This window comes from Cetorhinus maximus, chromosome 20 (genome assembly GCF_964194155.1).
Source record: "Cetorhinus maximus chromosome 20, sCetMax3.hap1.1, whole genome shotgun sequence".
Taxonomy (NCBI): domain Eukaryota; kingdom Metazoa; phylum Chordata; class Chondrichthyes; order Lamniformes; family Cetorhinidae; genus Cetorhinus; species Cetorhinus maximus.
In genome coordinates, this window is record NC_135898.1 from 198,195 (window position 1) to 218,745 (window position 20,551).

At 43.9% G+C, this 20,551-nt stretch overlaps 1 protein-coding gene across 1 annotated transcript in view; it reads left to right on the forward strand.

Moving 5' to 3' along the window:
- Positions 1–20,551, forward strand: part of LOC144694732 (NACHT, LRR and PYD domains-containing protein 3-like) — a 49,049-nt gene that overhangs the window by 14,175 nt on the left and 14,323 nt on the right. The window contains 4 exon segments of the mRNA XM_078565307.1: positions 1,765–2,122; positions 2,124–3,485; positions 8,996–9,082; positions 9,445–9,619. Of these exon segments, the coding sequence (XP_078421433.1) occupies positions 1,765–2,122; positions 2,124–3,485; positions 8,996–9,082; positions 9,445–9,619 (1,982 nt within the window).

Genomic DNA, 20,551 nt, shown 5'->3' on the forward strand with positions numbered 1-20,551 from the left:
GTTTTATTGGATTTGATCGCCCTCTACTATCTTAATCTTCAAATCGATGTTTTTGTCATCTGAAAACGTATATATTGTACTCTTAACACCCTACTACTTGTGTTGCTGATTCATATTTTCACCCTTGTCCAGTTCATGAATACAGATTGTCAAAAGTCTTGGGTGTAGGACCAACCCTCGGGAGAGATCACTTGTCACATATCTTCAAATAAAATTTGAGGTTCGTGATTGAAGAGATTTCGTAATCCAGAGCTTCAAATTTCAACTCACACTCCATCAAATGAAGTAACCTAGTGTGAGGATGCTTATCGAAGGCTTTCTGAAAGTCTAGAGTGACAATGTCCACCAGATTTCTCCCATGCCCTATCCTAGTGACTTCCTCAATAAACTCCACCAAATTTATTGGACACAAGCTAATTTTTTTGAAGTTGTGTTGTGAATTTCTAATGGCCTCTTCCCTTTCCCAGTGATAATCAAGAACATCCCTTATTATCCCTTCCACCATTTGTCCCTTTTTAAATTGTACGGATAATGTTAAAGAAATTTGAAACATTACATTTTTATTATTTCACGGAACAGAATGAGAGGTCAGAAAGTCTTCGATCTGAAATGAGAATATCGACAGATATTCACACAACAGATCATTAATGTGGAGAATTGTGAGGAAAAGGGAATATTCAGGGTGACTGGCAATCAAATGACCCATTTCCTCGTGGCGGTGAAAGAGAGCTCACTATTCTACTCAAAGAATAATCCTACAATTCACGGGTTGTGTTTGAACCCAATGTAATAATTAAAATAATTATATTTTTAATTTCCAAAAACTACATTGTGGGAAACTAGGAGCAAAATTAATTATTTGTAAACAGTTCAAATGAACTGTGAATGTTCCTGCTCTAATGTTACATGGAGTGAAGTAGGTAGTTGTTCTATTTCTAGTTCTGATCAGTAAGATGACAGGACTATTGTAAAAACACAATCAATGTATGCATGTGTAAAACTCCTGAAAAATTGTTAGCGATTTCGGAAACGCAGGACAACAGGAAAAGGATTATTCTTTTTGAGTTCTCTGCCCGAAGGCAGGTCCGACTCACAGCTAAACCATGGTAGGGCAAGGAGGCAGGTCCAAGATCACCCCAGCTGGAATGGAATCAAACCCCATGTTGTTGGCACCAACCTGATCCACACTGGCCACCCAGAAAACTGAGCCAATCGCCCCTAATATCTCAGATAACCTGCCCACAGCCTGATAGGATACCAGAAGGAATCTTGTTCTCCAAGTGCACAGTGATATCAAAGATAACTTGGTGAAGGCAGGTTACAATAACAGTGGGACTCCTCAACAATTACATTCACTCCCTCTCCCACTCCTACCCAATGTCCTATTTACAATTGCTGCAGAAGATTGGCTTCACTGAGGATTTCGTAAACTGACTGACAAGAACATCTACCACCATATAACCAGGGCCTTTGTGGATTTGTAATGAGGTGACTAGAGTAATGGCAGGTCAGAGAGTGTTAACCATCAGAGAGAAAATATCACCTTTATAAAATCTCCATGTTCAGTAAATATTAGAACCAAGTGACGACTTTAAATATTTCTTGACCATTGCTCACTTTCAAGCGAGGTTTCCAATAATTGAGCTTTAATTCCTGCACAAACTTCGATTGAAACTATAAAATGAATCTATCTATTCAGCAAGATCATATTGAGAAGCCTTTTATGTTACTACAACTAACATTTTCTGCCTATTCTAATTGAAGGTGCTCAACAGAAACACAAGGAGATCCTCCGGGTTCAAACTGAAACACTGAGAGTGAACACTATCCTAATAAAGGAGAAGGTTAAGATTTTCCAGCTGGTTGATCGATACGCTGAGCTAACGATCATTTCTAATGTTCGAGATCGGACACTTGTAGAACATGAACTGTTGGCAAGAGGCCGGGACCATGAAGAGTGGAGAAAGAAAGATCTCCGGAGAGAACTGGAAAAAATCCGAACTGATCAATTGTTCCAGAGCAGTTTTTCCACGAGGAAATCCAAATCTGGGAGTTCAGCAGCAGTGAGTGGAGTCCCAGGGATCGGAAAAACAACACTGGTACAAAAAGTTGTTTATGACTGGGCCAGACTTTCAATTTGTTTTCAGTTTTAAATTCCGGGATTTGAACAATATTAACAGTAGAATAAATTTGAGGAATTTGATACTGGATCAGTATCCTCACTTTGGGAATGTTCTGGGAGAGCTCTGGAAGAACCCAAAGGGATTGCTGTTTATATTCGATGGTTTGGATGAATTCAAGGACAGGATTGATTTTGCTGACAATCGGAGAAATACAGAACCTCAGTTCATGTGCACAGATCCTGAATGCTGGTGTGAAGTGTCTGACATTGTGTACAGTTTAATACAGCACAAGCTGCTCCCAGGATGTTCAGTGCTAGTGACCAGCCGCCCCACTGCATTACATTTAATGGAAAAGGCTGAGATCAGTGTCTGGGCTGAAATCCTGGGATTTGTTGGTAATGAACGGAAGGAATATTTCACCAAGTTTTTTGAAGATAAGACAGTGGCAGCAGCTGTTTTCAAACACGTGGAGGAGAACCAGATCCTGTACATCATGTGCTACAACCCTTCCTACTGCTGGATCCTCGGTCTGTCACTGGGTCCCGTCTTTAAACAAAGAGACAGGAAACACCAGCAAGTTCCCAAGACCATCACCCAACTATATTCCTACTATATTTACAACATTCTGAAAAACCATAGCCGAGAGATTGAAAGCCCCCGTGATGTGTTCCTGAAGCTTGGTGAGATGGCCTTCACAGGAGTCTCTGAGAAGAAGATTGTGTTTAGAAATGGAGATTTAATCAAGTACAATCAGCAAACTTCCCAGTTCCTGTCTGGGTTCCTGATGGAACTTTTGGAGAGAGATGATTCTATCCAGAGTGTGGTATACACGTTCCCACACCTCACCATCCAAGATTTTGTAGCTGCACTCGCACAATTCCTGACTCCCGATCCCAAGGACATCCAGAAACTCCTCAGTGAAGCGTACAGTGAAGAAGATGGGAGATTTGAGATATTTCTCCGTTTTGTTGCTGGTCTCTCCTCCCCACAGTCAGCTCGGCCCCTGAAGGCGTTTCTGAGTCCATTTCTTCATCAAACAACCTGTCGAGTGATTGACTGGGTGAAAGAGAAAGTTAAAGGTCAGATTGGAAACACAGACACTAAAACTGGTAAAAGGAACCTCCTGAACAAATTCCACTACCTGTTTGAGTCTCAGAATAAAGCACTGGCTCAGGCAACAGTGGGATCTGTGGAAACACTTGCATTAAGTGGATTGCGACTAACCCCGATTGACTGTGCGGTCCTGTCTCATGTCCTTGGACTCTGTGATACAATAAAACACCTCGATCTACACGGGTGCTACATTCAGTATGAAGGACTCCAGCGGCTGGAAAACGTTCTGTACAAATGTCAGAAATTGAGGTAATTGCTTATTTGGTCCTGTAGCTCGTATTTTCATTATTGAAGTAAAATTTACTATCTTATAAATGAAAAAATAAATAACTTCCAGTTCAAGAAAAAAGAGGCAGAGCCAGAAAAAACTTTACAAAATAAGATGAGTGTAAAATTCCAGATTGGAAAATAAGAATAATGCCTTTATGAACAAATTGTTGGTATACTTAATGGTCAATTAAATAGTTTAAGCGTGGGATTTTGATGATAAGAAATAGTGCTAATTATTTACAAAGGGAACAGAATATAGACAGTCTAAGGGTAATAAACACCAGTGGAGATAAAAATAACTTAAATAATAATAATTGTAAACCATATCGACTGTAAGCTGTACTGATCACAAGGGAAAATAAGTCCTATATATCATCATAATTAATCAAATTGTTTCTGGCGGGAGGGTTAAATATCTAAATTTAGATAATTTACGAAAGAAGATCTTTCGAATTCTAATTATTTAAATTTGCCCTCGATTCTGTTCATTTAATGTAGAAACCTGCTGCTAATCTAAAAGTTCGAATTCTCCCATTGCACGTTGAAACACAGAAGGCAGACACACACTGGACAACTGGGAGGTATTTTCAGGAATCTGTACCATTGACTGGTTCTTACACAGAGTGGACAGTTTCTGGTAGAACTGACAGTTGGTACAGAACAGGATTTTCTGATAATCCACCCCATATAAGTGAAAATACTGCAAGCAGGGAACTCCCGGGAATTCCATTGAAATGTAATATAAGCTGCACCTGCAGTAAATGTAGAGGTTATTTAATGGGGAATAACATGGGAAGCACCCCTCCCATATCAACTAGGGGAATAGGTACATGTCAACTTTGTAACAGGACAGAAGATTCTATCCTTGTTGCATAAAATCCAGCGGATAGATTTTACAGCAGCAGTTAGCACGCTTTGACAATATCCAGCAATAGCTGGAAATCAAGATGTGGAAGGGAGAGAGGAACCTGGTGAAATTAGAATCACTAGGGAAGCAGTGCTGAGTGAACTGATGGAGCTGCAGGCTGACAAGACTCCGCGTTCTGATGGGCTTCATCTTAGGGTCTTAAAAGAGGTGGCTAATGAGGTAGTGGATGCACGGATGTTAATTTTCCAATATTCACCAGATTCCGGAAAGGTTCAATCAGATTGGCAAGTAGCAAATATAACCCCTCCATTCAAGAAGGGAGGGAGGCAGAAAGCAGGAAACTATAAGCCAGTTAGCTTGACGTCTGAAGTGGGGAAGGTGTTAGAATCGATCATTAAGGGGGTTATAGCTGGGCACTTAGAGAAACTCAAGGTAATCGGGAAGAGTAAACATGGTTTTGTGAAAGGGAAATCATGTATAACTAATTAAATGAAGTTCTTTGAAGGAGTGACATGTGCAGTGGATAGAGGGGAGCCTGTAGACATACTGTGCATGGATTTCCAGAGGCATTTGATAAAGTGCCGCATCAAAGGTTATTGCATAAAATAAAGACCATGGTGTAGGGAGTAACATATTAGCATGGATAAAAGATTGGCTGGCTTTCAGAAAACAGAGGCTATGCATAATTGGGTCTTTTATCTGATTGGCAGGATGTGACGAGTAACTGCTGGGAGTGCTAAATTTAAGGAGCACAGGTTCCATTTCAAACCCATATAAATTAGAATCATTTTTTTCGTCTGCTTAGTGTTCTTCTGAGTGTTGTATTTATTTGTTGTCCATCATATAGGGCTATAAAATGGGCATTGTGGGCTCACACCTCCTGAATGTGTAATCTCCACTTGTTAACAATTTCAGATTACTGATTGGCATGCTGGACCCTCTATTAGTAAAGTGCATGGCAGCCAGGATACTGTGAAAATCTCTCACCTTCACATTCTGCCAAACTCCCACCCTCCAACTGGACCAAAGCATTAAAGACACTCAGATATTGTCACTAGCAGTGAAGCCTTTGTTCATCATGTTGTCTTGGAGGCTCAGCCAAACTCTCTTTCCTCCTGCCTTCGTGACTGTGCCCTGCAGCACACTGGCACAAGATTGCACATACTGAGGCCTTCCACACCCTGGCCACCTTCATGAGATCAATGAGGCCCTTCTGGCACTGAGGCCAGGTTCTCCTGACAAGCTCAACATTGCTGACCTCTTCAGCTCCTGCTCCCAGGCAGCACGTGTTTGGCTTGGCTTCTCCCTCTTCCCACCGGATGGCATCAGCTGCTCATGTTGGTTAGACACTGCATGGAGGAAGGCTCTGAGTGAGTCCTTATTAAATCGAGGGGCTGGTTTGGCCCTTCCCCCGTGCCTCTCCCTTCGCTGCAATGGCGCAGACATCTCTGAAGGAAAACATGCAGCAACTAGACAACTCCTCCATGCAACGGTTCAAAAAGAATGCCAGCTCTGCTCAGTGGAAAAGTTTGGAGATAGCAGAACTCATAAATAAACCCTCAGCTGAACAGCCTGAAAATAGCTGAAGTCCCAGTGACCCTCCAAGCTGTGAACAATGCCAGCATTTGTTGCGTCCTCTGACACTGCCCCATTCCAGAGGGTTCATTAAGTTACTGACTGTGACTTCACTCCGGGTCAAGGCCAATGACCTCAATGGCTGGACATGCAGCCCTCCAATACTGAATGGGCAGATGCTCGCCCCTTTTGGCCTGAAACCCGCCCTCCGTTCGCAATTGGATCAATTAACGGATCATACGCCAAGTTTGAATGGTGGGTTCAGCGATCTTCCCACTTTCGGGTAAATTCCCCCCTCCCCCTCCATACAGGAGCGGATTATTCAGCCCCATGTGTGGGGATTCGGTGGGATTAGGAAACCACAGAAATTTCTCTGAACTGTAGCAATAGTCTCACCTGCAGTAAAGGTAGAGCCTGTTTAATGGTAAATAAAGTGGGGGACACCCCTTCCCTGTCAACGAGGAGAACAGGGACATTTCAACTTTGTTAAGGGGAGAGAATAAAATTTCCTTGTTGCATAAAATCCTGGGGGATGGATTTTAAAGGAACAGTTAGCAGAGTTTCACAATATAATTCACTCCGATGTGTTATACAGAGTAATGTAATGCACAGAGTTATGAAGGACATGGAATCACTCCTTTAATTCTTGGAAAATTGGATCGTTCTCATAAAAGCCCAGAATTAACGAAGAATAGAAATGAGACAAGTTTCTTCAAACTTGGCCGGCCAGTCACTGAGCTTCAGGAGAGTAATTCTGATCATCAGGGACTGAGGCCAAACTGGGGGACATTTAGAGGCTGCACACAGACAACTCTCTATCTAATAAACATTGAGAGGGGTGAAAGTGGTATTCACCAGTAGTCAAATTAGTGATAGTGAATTGTTCACCAGTTTACACTGCTCACTGTTTCCTTTTCCCTTCAATTGAAAGGAAAATCGGGTGAGCTGTAGTACGGGCGGGTGATCCAATATCACCCACCATACACTATCGACAAAAGATCAAATTACCCCCAATAGATTTAATTTTCAGTAACAGTAAAATCTCTGCATTGATTTCTGATGTTGCTTCCATGTTTCCTGTGATATTGGGCAAAACAATTGAATCTGATGTGAGTTTTTATTCAATGTAATTATATTTCGGGGCTCCCCGAAGGAGGGAAACAGAGGCAGCGGAGGGAGGGGACGAAAGTGCCAAGAATACTGGCACCAGCAGTGTGTCAATTTCAAGATGCTGATGCTCGTTTCATCATGAATCACCAAGAGTAGGCGGGTTGGGACAGGAATCTCAATTAAGACAGTTGAGAACTTTGTTCAGAACATAATAAGGTTTGAGATTTAAAGTTCTAAAGGAACGGAGAGTTTATCTGTTCAGCTGAAGGAAAGTGGGCACAGAGTGGGAGCCAGACATGGCTGCCACAGCCCGATAAGAAGGTCAGTGGGGCAGACACTTAGCGAGGGGGTTCCTTGGTGCTATGGAGGTAGCAGGGAGAGTAGAAACTCAGGATATGAATGGGGTTGGCACTCCCATCAGTGCGGAGGGAAACCCAGGATTTGAATGGGGTTGGCACTCCCAGCAGTGCGGAGGGAAACTCAGGATTCGAATGGGGTTGGCACTCCCAGCAGTGTGTGGGTAAAAGAGGAAAAAAGGCTGCCAAGAACAATTGAGAGGCCACCTTCCCAGAAGGAAGGCTCCAGCTGTCAGATGTTGGTTGAGGGGCGACACCCTCCGCAGGGAGGGCAGAACCCCAGGCATCAGAAGGGCACGGGAGAGGAAAGAGGGGCAATAAGGCATCAGAGGCCAAACACTCAATGCAGGAACTCTTGCTGAAGACGGAGCTATCAAGGCCCAGTGATGGTGGATATTGTGACTCTTCAGGTAGTGGCCACATACATCTGTGTCCTCAATGCTGAATACCTCGCAGCGCTGGTCACAGTTATTGTGGCATTGAACTACTTCACTTCTGGCTCCTTCCAAGGATCAGGTGTGGACCTTAAAGACATGTCACATGTGGCTGCTCACCAGGCTATCTCACAGATCATGGATTCACTTTTTGCCAGAGCTGGACAGCGCAATCATTTAATAACAGAGAGGCCTTGCAGGGACACAGGGATTCCCCCAGGAGCAGGGTATCACTGATGGTACCCATTGGCCATCAAGGCACCCAGTGACTGGTCAGGGAGATCCAAACAGGAAGGCCTTCCACTCCCTCAATGGCTCGTCTGTGACCACAACAAAAGCTTCCTCCATGTCTGCACTCACTTTCCTGACAGCTGCCATGATACTTCATCCTCCAAAGTGTGTGTCCTAGAGGATAACGGATATTCCTCAACGTGATGTTCCTGAGCTCTCTGTGGGAGTCACAATGAGGCACAATGGCTGGACAGCCATTGAACAGGACATCAGGCTTCTGAAGATGTGATCCCAGTGCCTGGGCCAGTCGGGTGGTGACCTCCAATCCCCTCTTGCAATTGTCTCTGTCATTGTGGAAATCTGCTGCATTCTCCATAACATAGCTCTCCAGAGAGGTGTGGACCTTGAGGACAATGAGGCACTGGGATGACACAGCTCATCGAGGGAACAGCAGGCTGTGAGAGAGGAGGTGAAGGGAGAGGACGCTGAACAAAGTGGAGCCCCTGCTGCATGATGAGGTGGCTTCCTCCTGCCCCCCTCGGGGAAGAGGAGCTCGCCCCCACCCCATCCCTCATGGCCTCCAGTTTGGCAGCGATAAAGTGAGGGGGATTCCCTGCCCCAGGTGCCAAGCCTTGGGCTTCCCTCTGACATCTCACTTCCCTCTGGTGCTGTGGAAGACTTTGGTACAAACTCCTGATCTCTCCCTCAGGACAACCAACAGCCTCAGTGATGGCTGCCAAGTGAACAGGAAATCGGTCTCCATGACAAATATTGACGTCCCCATGTAAAAATCATAACTTTAATCACTTTCCCACCGGTTGTGGGTTTCTGACCCAAAATTACACCAGCTCCTGTTCCTTGCCTCCATTGTGAAAATTCAGCCTGTTTTAATGTGTTTCTCACTTCTCTGTTTAGACTGAGTGAAAATAATCTGGGAGATACAGGAGTGAAACTACTGTCTGCGGTCCTGAGGAATCCAGGCTGTAAAGTACAGGAACTGGAGTAAGTACCAGACTGTGTGCGTTTGTGTTTATAACAACCGGTTGTCTGACACTCTATTATTATTATAGGTTTCAGGAATTAGGCTATTAATAGCACTATGCATGTTATTATGAGTATCAGTAACAGGATTAATATTAATCAGTGGGGTGAAAATGTACATGGAAATGGCAGGGATGTAAAACAGGTAAAATGACATTTTCTGGTGTCTGTAGGAACACCTGATATTGAGGTCTATTGAAGTAGACCCATATCGCAGATGACCGATGCAGTGCTGACTATTCTGCAACTCCATACATGTCCAATTTCACCCCTGCCTGTATTTTGTCTAGATTTCCACTGTTCCCTCTCCATCTGATCTCCAGGCTGTGTAACAACTCTCTCACAGATTCTTGTGTTTAGGATCTTGCCTCTGCTCTCAGTACAAACCAGCCACTGACAAACCTGGACCTAAGTAATAATAAACTGAAAGATTCTGGAGTGAAACTACTGTCTGCAGCTCTGAGGAATCTGGGTAGTAAAATACACAAACTGAGTTTAGTACATAAGAACATAAGAAGTAGGAGGAGATCATTTGGTCCCTCGATCCTGCTCTGTTATTCAATAAGATCATGGCTGATCTGCTTGTGTTCTGAATTTCACATTCCTATCTGCTGCTGATAATCTTTGATTCTCTTGCCTAACAAGAATCGATCCAGCTCCGCCTTAAAAATATTCAATAGCCCCACCTCCACCACCTTCTGAGGCAGAGAGTTCCACAGTCTCACAACAGTCTGAGAGAAAAAAATTCTCATATCTGTCCTTAAATGAAAAACCCTAATTTTAAAAACAGTGACCGCGAGTTCTGGACTCACCCACAGGAGGAAAAATCTTTTCCATGTCCACCTCATCAAGACCATTCAGCATCTTATAATACTTAAATCAAATCACCCCTCACGCTTTTAAACTCCAATGGAAACAAGCACAGTCTTTCCAACCTTTTCCCATAAGACAACCCACTTATTCCAGGTATCAATCTAGGAAACCTCCCGTGAACTGCCTCCAACGCATTTACATCCTTCCTTAAATAAGGAGACCAAAACTACACACCATTCAAGATACGGTCTTACCAATGCCCCGTATAACTGAAGCATAACATCCTTACTTCTCTTTTCAATTCCCCTTTAATAAAAAACAGTATTCCATTAGCCTTCTGAATTACTTGTTGTACCTGCATCCTAACTTTTTATGACTCGTACTAGAACACCTAGATCCATCTGCACCTCGGAATTCTGCAGTTGTTCTCTGTTTAAATAATTCTCTACTTTTTTTATTCTTCCTGCCAATGTGAACAACTTCACATTTTCCCACGTTATAATCCATTTCCCAAATTTTTGCTCACTCAACTTATCTCTATCCATCTGCAAACTCCTTCTATCCTCTTCACAACATACTTTCCAACCTATTCTTTGTATCATGTGAAAATTTAGCGACCGTGCCATCGCTCCCTTCATGTGAATCATTGATGTAAATTGTAAAAGGTTGAGACCCCAGCACAGATCCCTGTGGGACTCCACTCAACACATCCTGCTTTTCGGAAAAAAGACCCATTTATACATCCTCTGTTTTCTGCCAGCCAACCAATCTCCTATCCATGCTGATATGTTACCCCCTACACCACCAGCATTTATTGTCCACAGCAAACCTTTGGCATGGCACCTTATCAAACGCCTTCTGGAAATTCAAGTACAGTCTGTCTACAAGCTCCCTTTATCCACAGCGCATATTACTCCTTCAAATAATTCCCAATAAACTGGTTAAATATGGGCAGAATTTTCGGGTTGGTGAGCGTGGGTGGGGCCTGCTAACCGACGCATAAAATGACGCACAGTGACATCGGACGGGAGTCTCAGCATCACCGCGCGCTATTTAGATTTTCAGTTTGGTGGGTGAGCAGCCAAACTGTCAAAGGCCTATTGAGGCCATTAAGAAAGTAATGAAAGTAGTTCAGAATGCTGCTTGTCCAACCTTAAGGTTGGGGGGAAGGCAAAGAGTCCAGGTGGTCTTCACATTTTTCATGAAACCCCATCCATGGGAGGTATGAGGTTTCATGAAGGGTTCATTAATTAAATAAAACATTTTTAAACATTTGATAAACGCTGTCAAATGAGGGGACATATCTAAATAACTTTTTGTGTTTAATAAAAACTTTCATTCCGCAATTAATCTCGGTGAGTCCGCTCCGTGCCTCAGGGAGATTTCTGCCTCTGTCACCCGCGCATGTGTGAAAAACCGCAAGCCGCAACTCAGTGAATCCAACCCCAGCCCCAGTCCCCCTGCCCCCACAGGGAGCGTTCAGCGCTTCGGGGGCGTGCGTCACACTGGGCGGGCTTTAGTTGTCCCACCCACGTAAAATGGCGGCACAGCCTCGATCTGGGGCGCCCATCGGGATCACGCCCGACCCCACCCAACCCCCATCCCTTTCTGCCCATGATTTTCCTTTCACAAAACAATGCTGACTCTACCTGATTACCCGAGTTTATCTCAGTGTTTAGCCATAACCCCCTTAATGATCTATTTTGACAACTTCCCCACCACAAACACCGATAGTTTCCTGTTTTCTGCCTCGCTCCTCTTGAATAAACGGGTTATATTTGCAACTTTCCAGTCTGATGGAACATTTCGAGAATCAAGTGAATTTTGGAAAATTGGCACCAACACACCATCTACCTCATTAGCCACGTCTTTTAAGACGCAAGGGTGTCGTCCATCAGGGTGAGGAGGCTTGTCAGCCCACAGCTCCATCAGCTTGCTCTGTACCACTTCCTTAGTGATTGAATTTTCACCAAGTTCCTCTCTCCCTTTCACCTTCTGATTTGCAGCTATTACTGGAATGTTTTTTGTATCCTCTATAGTGAACACAGAAATAAAATATTTGTTCATTTAATTCGGCATTTCCTTATTATCTACTAATAACTCCCCACTGTCACTCTCTAGAGGACCAACACTCACTTAACTTAGTCTTATCCTTTTTAAGTGCCTGTAGAAACTCTTGTCCATTTTTACATTTCTAGCTAGCTTCCTCTCATGCGCTAATTTATTTCTCCTGATTAACCTTTTAGTCTTTCTTTGCCATTCTTCATATTCTGACCAATCATCTGTCCTGCCACTCATCTTTGCACTGTTATATGCATTTTCCTTACGTTTGATGCTTATCTGAACTCTTTTAGTTAACCACGGTTGGTTATCTCAATAGTTAAGGATTTTTTTTCTTTATCGTAGGAATATACTTATTCTGAATATTCTGAAATATCCCCTTAAATGTTTCTCTATTGACATATCCTAAAGCTAAGTATCCCAGTTCACTTCTGCTTCCTCAGCTTTCATGCCCACATAGTTGCCCTTATCTAACTTTAAGGCACTAGTCTCAGACCCATTCTCCTCCCTTTCAAACTGGATGTAAAATACAGTCATATTGTGGTCGCTGCTACTTAGTTGTGCCTTCACTTTCAGGTCAATAATTAATCTTGTCACGTTACACAATACCAAGTCTAATATAACCTGCTCCCTGGTTGGTTCCAGAACATGCTGCTCTAAGAAACTATCTCAAAAGTATTCTAAGGACTCCTCATCCAGGCTGCACTGCCAATCTGATTTTTTCAGTTTATATATAGATTAAAATCACCCATGATTATTGCTGCCCCTTTAACGCAACCACCCAATATTTCTTCTTGTCCTCCATTGTGGTTACTGTTAGGGGGCCTGTAGACCACTCCCACTAGTGACTTTCTCCCCTACTATTTCTCATCCCCACTCAAACCGATTCGATATCCTAATCTCCTGAAGCAAGGTCATCTCTAACTGTTGCACCAATGCTATATTTGATTACCAGCGCTACCCCTCCACCTTTACCTAGCTTCCTATTCTTCAATGTCATGCAGCCCTCAATATTCAGGACTGAATCTTTGTCTTTCTACAGCCACGTCCCCATAATAGCTATCAGGTCATATTTATTTACTTCAGTGTGCTCTATCAATTCATTTACTTTGTTATGAATGCTCCATGCAGTCAGATACAAAGCCAATAGTTTTGCCTTTGTTATCTTTGTAACATCTAGTCTTGACTGCTGGTGTATTCTCTGTCCTTTCCCTTTGGCCTTTCCTGCCATTCTCTGTCCCTCGTTTCTCATATTACTATTTTGTTTTCCTGTCTTGACTCTACCCCTTGACTTGCTACATCTAGCCAAGTTTGATCCCTCACTCACCACCCCACCCCCACGATTCCCCGTGTACCCTGTTTGGTTCAAAGCCCTCTCTACTTCCCTAGTTACGCAATTCACAGGAACACTCATCCCAGCATGGTGCAGGTGTGGACCATTCCATGGTACAGCCCCTACATTCCCCAGTACTGGTGCTGGTGCCCCACAACCCGGAACCCATTCCTCCCCACACCAGTCTTTGAGCCACGCATTCGTCTCTCTAATTTCATTTGCCCTCTGCCAATTTGCACGTGGCTCAGGTAATATCGCAGAAAGTAGTAGCTTTGAGGCTGTGCTTCTTAATTCGGTACCTAGATCTTCACACTGACTTTGCAGAACCTCTTTCCTTTTCCTACCTATGTACTTACATGGTCTATGACAATTGGATCCTCCCCATCCCACCAAGTTCCTCTCCAGCTATGAACAGATGTCCTGACCCCTGGCACTGGGCAGGGAGCACTGCTGTCTGGACCCTCACTCCTTGCTACAGAGAAGAGTGTCAATTCCCCTCACTATACTATGCGCTATCATAAGTACATTCCTGTTTGTTCCCCCACACATGAACGGCTTCCTGTACCATGATACCATGGCCGGCCTGCTCATCCACCTTGCAGGCCTCGCTTTCGTCAACACAGTTTGTGAGCACCTCAAACCTGTTTGATAATTGCAAAATCTGAGGCTCCTCCACTGCTGTATGCTTGGTCCCTTTACCTGCTTTACCCACAGCCACATCATCCTGTCCCTCGCTTTTGACCAAAACAGGTGACCCTATTCTAAGAGTTGTGACCATCTTTTGGAACAAAGTGCCCAGTCATTCCTCCCCCTCCCTTGTGTTGAGCAGAGCCTGCAGTTCGGCTTCCAGGTCAATAAGCCTGGTCTGGAATTCCTCTAGCTGCTTACAGTTTCTGCAGGCATGTTTGTCATGGATCGCCTTGGCACCCAAGCGATCTCACATCCCACAGCTGCAACGTAACACCTGTCCTGCCATTTTACCCTATCTCATTTAGTTCATTTAACTGAATGACTTTATTCCTATGTGTGCTATAATTTACTGTGCTTATTGAATGTGAGTACCACTGACAGCTAAAAGTTATAGGCTCCTTGAATACACAGGTATGTGTTTTAGGTGTTTGTTTTAATTATTTTTTTAATGCATGTTTAAATTTTAATGTTAAGGTTTTAAAGTTTCGGCTTTTTTAACTTCAAAGTCTCAGTTATTTTTATTTATAGATCTACCTTAACTCCCACACCAGTCTAAGCGCTCACACTGTCCCTCCCACTGGGCACTTACCGGCCAATCAACGCACTGGCTTTCTGTGACGTCACCATTGCATTTCCCCCCCCACTGCTGCCTGACAGCAGCTGAAACGGTGCATTCCTCAGCTCCCAACTGCCCTCTGCAGCTCCGCTCCCACTCCCAGCAAGGTCGGCCGCTCTGCAATCCCTGGTCTTTATTTGTAGGCATTCCTCAGCTCCCGACTGCCCTCTGCAGCTCCGCTCCCACTCCCAGCAAGGTCGGCCGCTCTGCCATCCCTGGTGTTTATTTGTAGGCATTCCTCAGCTCCCGACTGCCTCCTGCAGCTCCGTTCCCACTCCCAGCAAGGTCGGCCGCTCTGCAATCCCTGGTGTTTATTTGTAGGCATTCCTCAGCTCCCGACTACCTCCCACAGCTCTGCTATGACTGCCATTAAAGTAGGCCACTCTGCAATCCCTGGTCTTTATTTACAAGCGCTCCTCAGATCCTAATTGTCTCCCGCAGCTCCGCTCTGACTCCCAGCAAGGTACCAGACTGTGAGATTGTGTTTATAATAACTGTATGTCTGATGCTGTAAGTTATTACGAGTATCAGTAATAGTGTCACTATTAAACACTGCACATTATCATTACTACAAGTATTAGTGTTATTAATAAACACCACGGATTTATTCTGATTCATGAAGTGTTTCTCTCTCTGATCTCCAGCCGGATAGTAACAGCCTCACATATTCATAGCTCCCCTCTCAGCACAAATTGGGCTGATGTGTCTGGACCTGAGTTACAACAAACTGCAAGATTCAGGAATAATACCTTTAAAAATCACTAAAAGTCATTCTCAAAGACATGAATCAGAATTAAAAAATGAACAAAACGATTATTGCTTCTACAATTCCCATGGTGGGATTTTATGGCCCCTCTCGCCAGCGGGATTTTTCAGACCCCGCCGAAGTCAATGGATTGTGAAGGGCCCATCCTATTTTACAGCCCCTCCCGTGCAGTAGAATTCCCCCCATATTGTATTCTTACATTTTTAGCTTAGCTTAATTAGACATTCACATTATAGATCTTTAAACTTGAAAGCTTCTCAGTTTGTAATAAAAGTGTAAAACTTCCATAAATATATTGGTATGGCAGTTAATAAACTATCAAAATGAATAAGCTATCACAGTCAGTGGCTCCCAATAACCCAACAGTAAAATTCAGAAACTGTGTGACATGTTGTTTCTGATAATGGGATGTTGAACACTGTACGGTATCATTAGTATCAGTCATGGCGTCATTAACAACAACATAAACTTTCATTCATATAGCAGCTTTAATATATTTAATTGTCCCAAGATATTTCACAGGAGTGTTATCGAACAGACTTGGGCAGCAAGGAAAAAGAGATATTAGGACAGGCAACCAAAAGCCAAGTCAGGGAGGTAGGTTTTAACGAGAGTGTTAAAGGAGAAGAGAGGGGGAGAGAGGTGGAAGGAATAAGGAAGGGAAATCCAAAGCTTGGGGCTGAAGAGCTCAAGGTGCAGCTGCCAATGACAATAATTTCCATATTCAATAATCTGAATTATAAACACTGTATGTTATTGTTAGTATTGGGTATAGTGTTATTTAAAATAAAACTTATTAATAGGCACATAATTAGCTTGGCAGCGAAGTTAAAGCCCAAGTAATAAAAGGGACTGTGACAGCATGGATATAAAGTTGTCTGAGTGACAGGAAACAGAAAATAGTTGTTAATGGTTGTTTTACAGTTCGAGGAAGCAGACAGTGAAGCTCTCCACCGGTTGCTTCAGGACGAGCAGTATTACATTTCTTGATATATGCTAATGACTTAGACTTGGGTGCAACTAGAAATGAGGTGCCAAACTGGTGAAGCTACAACCCCGGACAACTTGCAGGCCAACTAATGGGAGAAGCACGTGATCCCACAACCAACCGATAAGATCAAAGTTTTGTACAACCGTCACATCCAGTTGTAAATGGTGACGGGCGATTAAACAGCTCACTGGAGGAAAAGGTTCCACATATATTCCCATCCTCAATGGGGAAGGCCAGACACGTCTGACGATTATAAAAACAAAAAACTAAGGATGCTGGAAATCCAAAACAAAAACAGAATTACCTGGAAAAACTCAACAGGTCTGGCAGCATTGGCGGAGAAGAACAAAGTTGACGTTTCGAGTCCTCATGACACTTCAACAGAACTAAGTAAAAATAGGAAAGGGGTTAAATATAAGCTGGTTTAAGGTGGAGGGGGGGGCGGGGGGGGAGGGGGGTAGTGGTTGTAGGGACAAGCAAGCAGCGATAGGAGCAGATAATCAAAAGATGTCACAGACAAAAGTTCAAAGAGGTGTTGAAGGTGGCGATATTATCTAAACGAATGTGCTAATTAAGAATGGATGGCAGGACACTCAAGGTACAGCGCTAGTGGGGGTAGGGTGGAAAGACTGACAGGGCATTAAAGGTATAGATTTAAAAATAATGGACATAGGTGGGAAAAGAAAAAAAAATCTACATAAATTATTGGAAAAAACAAAAGGGAGGAGGAAGACCACCTATTTCCATTATTTTTAAAACTATACCTTTTACACCCTTTTAGTTGTATTTCACCCCACCCCCACTAGAGCTGTACCTTGAGTGTCCTGCCATCTATTCTTAATTAGCACATTCTTTTAGATAAAATCATCATATTCAACACCACTTTGTTCTTTTCTCTGTGACATCTTTTGATTATCTGCTCCTATTACTGCTTGCTTGTCCCTACAACCACCCCCCCCTCCACTTCTCTCCCCCCACCCCCCCCCCCCCCCCCACCTTAAACCAGCTTATATTTCACCCCTCTCCTATTTTGACTTAGTTCTGTTGAAGGGTCATGAGGACTCGAAATGTCAACTTTGTTCTTCTCCGCCGATGTTGCCAGACCTGCTGAGTTTTTCCAGGTAATTCTGTTTTTGTTTCATGTCTGACGATTATTGGGTCAAACAGAACAATTTAACTGGGTCAGACCCATTCTTAGACCATTAAAGTTGGCTTTCCTCATGTTAATTATTCTTACTCTGGACTGTTCTTTATTTTACCCATAGTCAGCTTAAACCTTTCGGTACAGTGATCACTGCTTTATACTTGATCCACTTGGCCCATCTCATTCCAAAGAATCGTGTCAAGCTGAGCATCCTTTCTCACACTGGAAACACGCTGCTGTAGAACAATTTCCTGGTCACTCTGGGAATTCTGGCCCCTCTCCACCTGTCACATTAATACTATCCCAGTCTATATTTGGACAATTAAAGTTCCCCATTATAACTACTCATTAATTATTGCACCTCCCTGGAATTTCCTTGCAAATATGTTCTTCTCCATCTTTCCCCTAGTTGGTAGCCTATAGACTAGCAATGTAATTGCACCTTTTTTGTTCCATAGTTCTAGCCATATAAATTCTGTCCTTGTCCTCTTTCGATCATCCCCTTTCTCCAGCACTGAAATATTCTGCTTAATCATTCCAACCACCCCATTCCATTTTCTCCTTTTCCTATCTTTCCTGAATACCCGATATTCAAGAATAGTTATTACCCAGCCCTGCCATTCGCTGAGTGAGGCCTCTGTTACTGCCACACACCATATTTCCATATGGCACATGCACCTGGAACTCCGAAATGTATTTCCCACACTCCATGCATTCACAAACATGCTCTGTAACCCTGATTTAGAATTTATTGTCTTCTCCCTTACTCTGTTCAGATTTAATAACTTACTATTTCCTACTCTAGTGCTATATATTTCTCCCAGTATTCCTTGGTATTCCTCTCTGATATTACCTTCTGGTTCCCACACTCCTGCCAAGTTAGTTTAAACCCTCCTCAATACCAGGAGCAAATCACCAGGAACTCAGTTCCAGCTCTGTTTAGGTGCAATCCATCTGGCCTGTTGAGGTCTCACCTCCCTCAGAGCTGGTTACAAAGTCCCAGCAATTCTAAACCCCTTTCCCCTGCACCATCTTTCCAGCCACTAATTCATCCACTTATCCTTCTATTTGTGTGCTACTTGTGCGGGATACGAGGAGTTATCCAGAGATTACTGCTTTTCAGGCCACGCTTGCTAATTTCTTACATAGCTCCCTAACTTGTGTCTGCAGGGAAACAGTCTCAGTATAGGCTACTGAACTTTAAGAACTGATGCTTCACTTAAGGGGTTATGAATCTTTGGAATTCTCTATCCCAGAGGGTTGTGGATCCCCATCGTTGAATAAATAATTTTAAGGCTGAGAGAGACAGGTTTTTGGTCCCTCATGGGATTGAGCAACATGGGGAGTGGGTGGGAAGGTGGAGTTGAAGACCTAGGTCATCCATGATCATATTGTCTGAGCAGGCTACTCCGGCTCCTATTTCTTTGTTCTTGTGCAGCAAGACCTGGAGAAGTTGTAGGCCTGGCCTGATAAGTGGCAAGTAACAAATGCACCACACAAGAGCCACATGTCAAGAATATGAAGGAATGTTCTCCACTTACCTGGATCAGTGCAGCTCTAACAACAATCAAGAAGCTCGACACCATCCAGGGGAAATGAGCATGCTTGTACAGAATCCCATTGACCAACTTAACATCCATTCCCTCCACCACCGACCCGCATTGGCGGCAGCATCACACCAAAACTCCTTCAACAGCAACTTCCAAAACCGTGGCCTCTACCACCTGGAAGGACAAGGTCAGCAGATGCATCGGAAACTGCAAGTGCCCCTCGAAGTCACACACCATCCTGACTTGGAACTATATCCCCATCCCTGCGCTGTCACCTGGTCAAAATGTGCAAGTGAAGCTTGAGGTTCAACGCACAGACGTGTTCCATATGAGTCTTTACTTAGGCACCCATTTAATATAATTAATCTTCCACCTTGTGCAGCTCTGTTGCTGTTTCTTTGACTGTCCTTAACATTTCCCTGGAACCGTTAGCACATGAGGCAAAAACGTTGGAAATGAATTGAACTCATTCTGTGTTGTCCTTCCATTGTCACCCTTTGCAGAAGCCAGTGAACTATTAAAGGCCCAGCAGTGTTCTTTAAAATAATGGTGAAAGATTATTTTTGTGATGCACCATGTTAAAATTCATTGAAGACACATACACTGCAGGGTGATATGTCACAACAAAATATAACCCTGTGAAACCCAAGTGCAATGAGATGAACCTTTGAAAGTGATGATGGGGGCTTCTATGTTGCACTCCCCCTGCGCTGTCAGCTGAGGTGGAGGCGGGGTGCTGACCTTTCTCCTCCAGGGATTTCTATGACCATGGTGGTTGTCCTCTGGTTCCCTGAGGTCTGGAGGGCCCCAGCATACTGAGGGCCTCCTGCACAGATACTGGAATCGGCTCTGTTATCGTGGGTTTGTGAGGTGCTGGTGTTCCGGTCAGAGCAGTGGAGGACCCGCTGCCAAATCCAGGAGCACCCTGAAAGGAACCCGCAGATGCTGCAGGCAGTCACTCCTATACACTTTCAGGGCACACTTGACCCTCCCTGCTCACCTGAGGAGTCCGAGGAGTTGGTGGTGACTCCAGTCACCTCACCCCCTCTCACCCAGCCATTGCTCATGGAGGTGGTGATGACATGCAGCTCAGTGTGTATCTCCAATCGTTGTTCTGCTGGATTGACTCTCCATCAAGATCACCAATCTCTCAGTAGAGGATGCCTAGGGCACTCATTCCCGGGACACAGCAATACTCATAGCTTGGATTAACTCCTGCATCCTTTGTGTCTGGTTAGACACAGCTTCTTTATGTTAACATACCTCATGCTGCAGTTCCAACATCTGCTGCCTTGTTGAAGACGCTGGTGACATGTCATCAGCCTGAAGCTTGACATTGCCTTTCCCTCCCAGAGCCCTCCGAGTGTGAGTGTCCTTGGCTATTACTGCCTCCGTCAGCTTCTCGGGCGTGTCTGTGCTGTTCACCAGATTGTGATTCCTTTACTAATGGAATGTGACTATCTCCC